This window comes from Clupea harengus, chromosome 24 (assembly GCF_900700415.2).
Source record: "Clupea harengus chromosome 24, Ch_v2.0.2, whole genome shotgun sequence".
NCBI classification, from domain to species: domain Eukaryota; kingdom Metazoa; phylum Chordata; class Actinopteri; order Clupeiformes; family Clupeidae; genus Clupea; species Clupea harengus.
The window spans coordinates 19,316,018-19,326,017 of NC_045175.1; the positions used below are offsets into that span (position 1 = coordinate 19,316,018).

The following is a 10,000-nucleotide window of genomic DNA, read 5'->3' on the forward strand; positions in this document are numbered from 1 at the left end:
ACAAAGATGACATCGCTTTTTTGCAGGTGGCTATACAACCTGGGTCCGATTGTGACCAGGGGCAGGTTGTGGAATTACTCTGTTAGCCTGACCTAGTTTGTAAAGGATACAATTATCCTGTGTGTGTGTGTGTGTTTGTTAAGATTAATGATGAAATAAGGCCTCCCCTCCAAAAAAAATGTTTGTCTGATAATATATTTTTTTTTACTTCTCATAAAAGAATGTATGCACTGCAAACTTCAACTATTTGTCAGTAGCATCCTATCAGTAACTACCAGTGAATTGCTTCCCATTTACAGAACCAGGACAATTTATGAATGACCATATAACCATGTGGAAAAGTCTGCAACATTTTACATGAAGTATTGGATTAGAATTGCACACTATATACACAACATACTTATATCTGATACATTTACACCATGCCTTAACTGTAATAACGAGTGTTGTATGTCTTGAGTATTGAATGCTGTATAACCCCTGTACAGCCTAAAATCATAATAGATAATTGTGATGAGTGTCTTATACCTGAGTATTGAGTATTTTTGTATTTTGTATTTTTGTGATGTGTGTTGTAGGAGTTCAACACCATTATGATGAGGTAGAGAGCAAATACACTCAGTTCATCTAACACTTTCATACCTGGAACCATGGGAGCGGTAAAGGGACCAATGTGTGTGTGTGTGTGTGTGTGTGTGCATGTATATGTGTGTGTGTGTGTGTTTGTGTGTGTGTATGTGTGCATGTGTGCATGTATGTGTGTTTGCACGTGTGTGAGTGTGAGTGTGTGTATGCGTGTGCGTGTCCATGTGTGTGCATGGGCTTGTGTGTGTGCACGAGTGTGTGTGTGTGTGTGTGTGTGTGTGTGTGTGTGTGTGTGTGTGTGTGTGTGTGTGTGTGTACGTTCCACTACAGTTCACAGCTCAGCCCCCCAGTGCCAGTCCGGAGCCCCTTGGCTGTGATTGATGCACCCGGACTACTTGGCAACTTGAGGTTCAACGTGTGGAAGAAGATGAAGAGAATTTCTCCCTACTGTGAGTAACAGTATCATTTCATGCCACAATGTTTCATTACTAGAGAGATAGAGTATGTGTGTGTGTGTGTGTGTGTGTGTGTGTAATGTTTCATTACTGAAGAGGATGTCTTCATACTGTCAACACTCATAACTGCTGTATCCAGGGGTTACATTGGGATTCATAATGTGGTGTGTGTGTTTTCAGGGTTGCAATGCGTGTGCGCATCAGCAAAAATATTTTTTGTGTGGTTTATTCTGGAAGTCACGTTTGGGCAAATTTTGTATTTTCTAACCTAATATTCATTGGCAATGCAAAGGCTGTGCCCCCACTGATATTTTTCATGCTCCGTCTCCGTTCTCCAAAAGACCCAGTGATCCTGGACCCTATCACCCCTCCAGTCAATATCACCCTATCAGACGACTTGACCAGTGTCACGGCGCTGCCAATCCCGGACCCCTTCGACTTCTATGCATTGGTTCTGGGCTCCAAGGCTTTCGACGACGGCTGCCACGTCTGGGATGTTCACGTTGGCGAATCCTCAGAGTGGGTTGTGGGCGTCACGTCACAGCAGCACGTTGACGGTGGTCCCAGGTCTCTCTGGGCCATCCAGCGAAAGCAAGACCAGTACTCTTCCTTCACCTCCCCTCCCACCCCACTCAAGCTCCCCTCCTCCAGCTCTCTCGAGGTGCTCAGAATCAAGCTGTTTTGGGCCGTGAGCTACCAGGGAGGCTCCGTCAGACGCATCCGGAAGGTGACGTTCTCTGACGCTCGGAACAACTGTGGGTCGACCATTTTCCGATTTTCACTGGGCGACCACACGGGGGCGCTCTACCCCTTCCTGCGCCCTTGTGGTCGGGGGGGCGAGCTGAGAGTCGAGCCCACTGAGGTAGAGGTCCAGGTGAAGGAGGCTCTGGGGTTGTGGGAGACGTATGGGTGTGAGGTCAACATCTTTGGGTTTGTGTTTGGCATCGTGTTTCTCATATTTGCTCTCATTTTAGCAACACAAAATCAAGCTGCATAGAAAAACGTTGTGGAAACTTTGAAAACAATGACATTGAATAAGTCTGTTTATTTGGGCAATTTGTGAAAGGTTTGCCTTTTTTTTGCAAATACAGTTTAATATGCATTGATTCCCTTATTGGTGTCACTGCTCTTTCCCTGGTGCTTTGGGATTTGTTAGCGTCAATGTCATCATAGCCTTTATCTCTCAGGCAATATGACATAAGCTAATATTACATAAGCTGCATAGAAAAACACAAGCATGACTTTACCCAAATTGTATCTGTCTGTTTGTTTGTTGGGGTAATTTGTTGATTTGGTGGTTCTTTAGCAAATGCAATCGCGTTTTTAAATGTCATGATTGATGATGGTGGTCTGATCCTGTTTTAACAGACATGAAGTGAGCGCTTACATTATTTTCTATTGTCCTACTCTGTAACCCATACCCCTGGATATGTGATCTGTCTTTGTCTCAGTAAGAGCAAATAGCAATAACTCATTAGCATTTTAACTCCTTCCCCCCAGATAGCCTCCCTGCTATGTACAACCAGGGAGCTGCTATGAACAGCAGAGTGTGTGTGTGTGTGTGTGTGTGTGTGTCGCCAGCGATGCCTTGCCACCTTCTATAGAAAATGAAATGCATCCTGTCTGAGGAGATGACATCAGGTTTTGCAATTGGTTTGTGCACTTGCAGGTTCAGTTTGTGTGTATGTGGTGTGTGTGTGTGTGTGTGTGTGTGTGTGTGTGTGTGTTGTGTGTGTGTGTGTGTGTGGTTGTGTGTGTGTGTGTGTGTGTGTGTGTGTGTGTGCACTTGCAGGTTAAATTTTCTACGCTTGTATGTATGACCAAAACTGTTTGCTTGGGTTTTTCATTATTTTATTATTCCATTACATTTTACTTACATACATACATTTTATTTATTCCAAATTCCGTTGTATGCAAATACCATGACAATAAAGGCTTTCAAATTATTCAAATAATAACCATTATTTTCTCTAACAACCCATTCATTTTTCCCTTACGACGAGAAGCCATAGAGATACGATCTCCCCATGAGAAGCCGTAGAGATACGATCTCCCCATGAGAAGCCATAGAGATACGATCTCCCCATGAGAAGCCATAGAGATACGATCTCCCCATGAGAAGCCATAGAGATAAGATCTCCACATGAGAAGCCATAGAGATAAGATCTCCCCATGAGAAGCCATTGAGATACGATCTCCCCATGAGAAGCCATAGAGATACGATCTCCCCATGAGAAGCCATAGAGATAAGATCTCCACATGAGAAGCCATAGTGTATAGTGATGCTACACAACACCGATGGCCTTGTGCAAGCTGTCCTCTCCCCACTTGTAGTCGCCATTGGGATTGGCGTAGTGACAGGTTTTATACCAGAAGGCTCCCAGGAAGGATTTGGCAAAGTTGCCGCTCCCTGGGTCCTGGTCTTTGTCGAAGGTGCCGAACTTCTGTCCGCTGTGGTACGTCAGGGAGTCCCCTGATTGTGTGTGTGCACGTGGATATGTGTGTCTGGGTGTGCGTTTTGACATGTGTGAAAGAGAGAGACAGAGAGAGAGAGAGAGTGTGTGTGTGTGTGCGCATTTACTAACTAATGGTATACCAGTAGGTGGATTTTATTGTACTTCTGTCAGCAATGCCTTTGAGGACAAATGATTGTCCATTACCATATATTAAAGTTACATAGAAATGATGGAAAGAAAAAATTAAATATACAATAGGGGGAAGAAATAGAGACTTTTACAACAAGCCTATGTTTGTTTAACAATCAATTTTCAATAATCAATCATAAATAATAATAATAATGTTTGTAGATAATTCGTTCACTGCCACTTAACCAGATCAATGAACCACCAAAGTCAAACTATGTGATCCGACTACAGTTATCTACCTAATTAGTCTCTTCTGGTAACACTCTTGTCGCTTTGTTGGGCAAACATACTACTAAACTTGATCGAGTTTCAAAGGTAGCAGCTAATCTATCTAATGGTGAACCTGAGTTATCAGGATTGAACTTCAGTCACTGAACTTTGCAGTTTTCAGAACAAAAACTTTGAGCTGACATGTACCTGACGTTTCCAGAGAATTCTGTTGTTCTTTTCATATTTTCAAATAATACAATAAAATGAAGACTTACAGCTGCTATGCTTTTAACATCTTTATTAAATGGTCATATATATTATATGATTATATATCAGATGAAAGGAAACATAAGGAAACAAAAAAGGTAATTTTTTTATTTCATTGACATTTATATTTTATATCACCATCCTCATCATCATCATCATCATCATCATCACCATAATCATCATCCATGTATTTTAAATACAAACTATACCTCTGGTAAAACCAGCTGTTTAGTGGATGAAGGAGGAGAACCTGTTGCGTTCAGAGTAGAGAGGGAATGACACTCTGCACCTTTTTATAACACAGATAGTCTGAGGAAATGTTGTGGTATTTCGCCACCTCTTTCTCCTCGATTGCCTCAACTGTGTACTATCCAGGATCACAACATAGAAGTGCTGGACAACAAACATCCTGCATGAATTCAAGCTGAGACAAGACCAATTTTTGGCCGAGGGCGGTGTGTGTGTGTGTGTGTGTGTGTGTGTGTCTGTGTGTGTGTGTGTGTGTGTGTGTGTGTGTTTGTGTGTCTTTGTGTTTGTGTGTGTGTGTGTGTGTGTGCATGCTCTGGGGCTTTTCAGGGTTGGGCACTGAACTTCCAGAAACAGCAAACACATAGAGGCGCAGAGAGCAAATAGGTCTATGACACAGTGACACGCAGTCCTGTGTGTGTGTGTGTGTGTGTGTGTGTGTGTGTGTGTGTGTGACACACAGTCTGAACCCCCTCAGTGCCTTTGGCCTCTTATGTTCATCATATATTAAAGTAATTCAGTTTGATGACAGTTCAGTAAAAGAACGCACACTTTATTATAGATTTAGTGTGCATCAGAGATCATTTCTAATTAATTGCCTTTAATGGCTCAAGTCCTGGCGTATTAATGCCCATTCGGACCCTTCTAAAGCATTACCACGCAGGGCACAAGAAATGCCTGTCATTGTCATTGTCCTCATCATCATCGCCATCATCATGTCCTCATCATCATCGCCATCATTATCATCATCATCATCATCAGTCTCATCCTCATCCTCATCATCATCATCGCCATCACATCATCATCATCATCATCATCATCATCCATTCATAATCATCATCATCATCATCATCATCATCACTAAGACACTGGTCTTATCTTCATCGTGATGGATTTCAGGGAGTAGTGGAACCCTTTCCACTGGTTCCAGATGACCCCGTAGCCATAGCGACTTGGGCACCCCACATGTAGAGCCCGTTGAGTTGGCGTGGTGACATGTTGTACCAAAAGCCGAAGTACAACAGAGCGCAGTTCTCAGTGGAGGACAGATCCTGGTCTCGGTCGAAGGTGGAGAACTTCCTCCCGTTGTGATGAATGAGGGCATCCCCTGGTGGATGGAACACAGAACTGCAGATATAGTTTTGAGCATTGCTTTTTTTCTTAGAGATTGAACTGATTCTAGAGGTTAAAAAAAAATCTGGTTGAAGCTGATTTTGGAATGTCATTGATTCGACCGTATTAGCGTCATTGAAGTTGTGCTGGGAAAAACCAAAACCTTTTTTGTATGTAGTTTTGTATGTACAGTATGTGTGTGTCTCTCTCTGTGTGTGTGTGTGTCTGTCCTGTCTGTCTGTCCTGTCCTGTCTGTCTGCTTCTGTCTGTCTGTCTGTCCTGTCTGTCTGTCTGTCTGTCTGTGTGGTGTGTGTGTGTTGTCCCATACCCTACCTGCTCCCCCTGTTTATGTATCGCGAGACGGGGAGCGCCTGAGTTGGGGTAGCCTGTGCGGCGCTCGTCATGAGTCAACAGAGAAGGAGGAGTCACTGGGCGTTGGAGGCTTTCCCGCCCTCAAAGTTGCCTCGAGTGGTCCACTCTCAGCTCGTACTTCTTCTTACTGGTGAGCAGGTGGAGCCACTCCAGTCCTGAACATTGACATATGACAGAGATACAGGGTGAGAATAGGATGGAGTGTGTGTGTGTGTGTGTGTGTGTGTGTTGTGTGTATGTGTGTGTGTGCATGTGTTTGTGTGTGTGAGTCCGTGCGTGTGTGCGTCTCTGCGTGTGCACGCGGGCGCATGTGTGTGCTTGCGTGCGTGTGTGTGTATGTGTAAAACACTGTTGTGTGAAATATATAATATATGTGTAAAACACTGAAAAGGACTGCATTACCATCCATTCTCCAGGCCATTTTAGGCCATTTTCGCTAGTTTACTATGCGACAGGCCATGTTGCTGGTACTTGTGTACTTGTGTACTTGTGCTGTAACAATAAAAGGACTGCTACTACTTCAAGACCTTTACAGCCAGCGCTGCAGGAGGAAGGCCAAGCGGATCATTTCTGACCCTAGTCATCCCTGCCACAGTCTTTTCTCCCTTCTGCCTTCTGGAAGGCGATACAAGAGCATAAGGTCCCGTACCAGCAGATACAGGGATAGTTTTTACCCACATGCCATCAGGATGCTGAACTGTCCTTGAAATATCTTTTTGCACTACAATTTTTTTCTATTTTTCCTACCCTTTTTCTCCATTCTCCAGTATTTAATTTATTTATTCTCTAAGTTGAACGGACATTGAGCACAAAGAATTTCATTACTGATAAATGCTGTTTATGAGTATATGATAATAAACTTGAACTTGAACTTGAACCTAGCCAGTACTCTCCATCTTTATTCCCAAAGCCCTTCTTGTAGTGATCCCAGGGTCTGTAGAAGTTTACAGTGCCATCCATCCTCCTCTGGAACACCTGCAGAACAGAGAACAAGACCCTTCATATCAAGTCCCATCTTCTTCCTCAACAGAAACATCTCTATGCCCAGCCTATGTGTTATACAACTATGGAATAAGGAGCAAGGTGTTGGGAGCGTAGGTAAAAGACAGAGGTAGTTTATATTAGGGATGAGAATTGATAAGATTTTAACGATTCCGATTCCATAACGATTCTTTCTTATCGATTCAATTCCTTATCGATTCTCTTATCGATTATTTTTGGGCAAGGAAAAAAAAAGAGTACAAACAAGTTTATTTACATTCATTTTCGTTTATATAATATTCTCTGAATAAATGATGCACAGCATATACAGTATGTATGTATACATAAACATGTTTTAAATAATAACCAAAAACAAACCAAAGAATAGGTCAACAAACTCTCAAAGTAGGGTCCAGAGACCCATAGCCTAGGGATCCTTTTCCTTGATGGGGTGCCAGGGGGTCCCAACAAAGAAAAAAAGTATTTGTTTTGACTATAATTCCAACCATAAGTAACAAAATTTATGACTGATTTGGTAATGGGTTTCATACAATTTTTGTAATAAAACATCTAAACTCAAAAATCTCATCAGATGGGGGAGTCTGGAAAATAGGGATCCCTCCCTGGTCTAATTTGTGGCAGTTTAGGTGTCCTTGATATACCAGAGTTTGAGAACCGCTGTGCTAAATAATATTTGAAAATGCCAATTACAGTGCTGTTTTTTTTTTTTACAAGTGTATTCACCTTGAACTAAAAATAAAACTGACATAAACAAAAAGTGAAAGCTGGTTTACACAATGAAACAAATGGCACTAACACAATAGACTGTTAGAGTTTACCTTCAATATTAACAGATGAAGCGCTAACGTTAGACGCGCTGCTGTTGCTTGGTTGAGATTCATTAACGTTATCTTCACTTCATAGCGCTCAAAAACGCGACATTCCTGCAAAGCTATTGCATGCAGTATGGACAAATGTTTCGGAGTAATGGTAGCTTTCCCCCCCTTTGACGAAAGAGACGTTTTGCAAGCACTGCAAGTGGCCCTGTGGTCGTCTTTTTGCGTGAAATATAACCACACTTTTGAACGCCTCTGCCTAGACGCCATGTTGGCTGCAGTCTAAAACAAAATAAAGCTGCGTACAGGTGACATACCTAAACGGCACTTATAACAAGAACCGGTTCTCGATTCCCATCCCTAGTTTCTATTAACAATACCTTTGTGAGGGCAAAAAATACATTAAAAAGGATGGTTGCTATATTGAGCCCAGTATTGTCGATTTACTGCATTAATCACTGCTAAATGTAAACCACAGTAGAATACCTGGGAGTACAATGAAAACATATAATACAGTTAGCAAACTATGTTAGCAAGGTGCTAAAAACACCAAAGGTCATGGGGTCAATACCGACTGAGGAAATATTCAGGCAGAAGCCCTCCTGAATTATGCCATTCAGATAGAAATAATTGTATGTGATAACTGGTCCTGACTGAAATGCATAAATGGAGAGGGGAAGGATTGGATTGGAGAATGCCGTGTGCTAAATGCATCAACAAAAAGGGATACGCAGTCGGTCTCTCTTCACTCACGGTCCACCCGCCCTCGTTGTGGTTGTGGTCGCAGCCCACGTCGCAGTAGGCCTGCACAGGCACGCACACACACACACACACACACACACACACACAGACACACACACACACACATAAGCAGCCCATGTCGCAGTAGGCCTGCACAGGCACGCTGTGTCTAATGGGGTAGATGGTGTACACGCCGCTGAGGACGTGGCCGCTGTTGAAAATGTCCTTGCAGTTGACCGGAAACAACGGATCAGAGTTGACCACCAGGGGGAGCACTAGAGCAATGATCCAGCAAATCTGGGGCCAGAGAGGGAGAGTCAGAGAGTTATGTCAACCAGTCCTTATTTATGATCAAAGTTGTTTTGCCCATAAAATATGTACTTGCAGCATGCCATTTTGTAAAAAAAAGATAATCACTTTCAAATAGCTATAGCTATAGCTATATATGTTTCATTTGTCTTGACAATGGCAGTCAAAAAGTTTGAAAGACTGAATGAAGATAATACCAAAAAAAATTGTACATGTCAGGTACATGTCAGCTCAATGTTTTTGTTCTGTGACTGAAGTTCAATCCTGATAACTCAGGTTCACCATTAGATAGATTAGCTAATACCTTTGAAACTCTATCAAGTAAAAAATACTGTACATCGGTTGCTTGGTGCCCCTGGAGTCTTGGTGCCCCTGGGTGTGTGTGTGTGTTTGTGTGTCTGTGTGTGTGTGTGTGTGTGTGTGCTATGTTTGTGTGTGTGTGTGTAAGAAAGAGGCACAAGCGCCATTGCATGGCTGCAACGCTGTTTTCACAACACAACAACACAACACATTGAATCCATAATGGTCACCGTTCACCTTTTTATTGTCAATACCCTCCTTGTCATATAGTGCAGTACCCACTATCATGTCAGGTCACATTTACTCACCATTTCCATACACAACCCCAGTTAAGTTATTCATACAGACATACCCACACTCTCACCCAGCACTCCCGTACTTCTGTTTGAATGCGGAAGCGCGCGCCGCTCAGGAGCAGTATTTCTCCACGTCCCACGGGGGAGGGAGAAGGGAAATGGCTAACTCCAGTGAGCATAACGTGGGGTGACCGCCTCGGCCCCTCACTGTGTCGATTAGGGGTTGATTAGAGTAAACTGTCTTTTACTGTGTGGGATCTCAGTGCCTTTTATGAGTTTATGTTCTACTGAAATAAGACATCTAGTAATGACTCAGTCTCCATTTTTCTCTCTCTCTCCCCCCTCTCTCTCTCTCTCCCTCTCCCCTCTCAATTCACGAATGTATTCCTACCAACTGCCTGTGTCAATTAGCTGATAGATTGACTGACTGACTGACTGACAGACAGACAGACAGACAGACAGACAGACAGACAGACAGACAGACAGACAGACAGACAGACAGACAGACAGACAGACAGACAGACAGACAGACAGACAGACAGACAGACAGACAGACAGACAGACAGACAGACAGACAGACAGACAGACAGACAGACAGACAGACAGACGGAAGGACAGAAACTACAAACGTATAGATATAATCA

General features: G+C 43.0%; 1 protein-coding gene across 1 annotated transcript in view; it reads left to right on the forward strand.

Annotated features, from left to right (window-relative positions):
• The window catches only part of LOC105903168 (zinc-binding protein A33-like), a 4,575-nt gene extending 2,538 nt beyond the window's left edge, over positions 1–2,037 (forward strand). Inside the window, exons 3-4 of the mRNA XM_012830881.2 lie at positions 1–51; positions 1,382–2,037. The exon at positions 1–51 is cut by the window's left edge and continues 196 nt beyond it. Coding sequence (XP_012686335.2) covers positions 1–51; positions 1,382–2,037 — 707 coding nt within the window. The remainder of the gene's footprint in view (positions 52–1,381) is intronic.
• Positions 2,038–10,000: the final 7,963 nt, after the last annotated feature.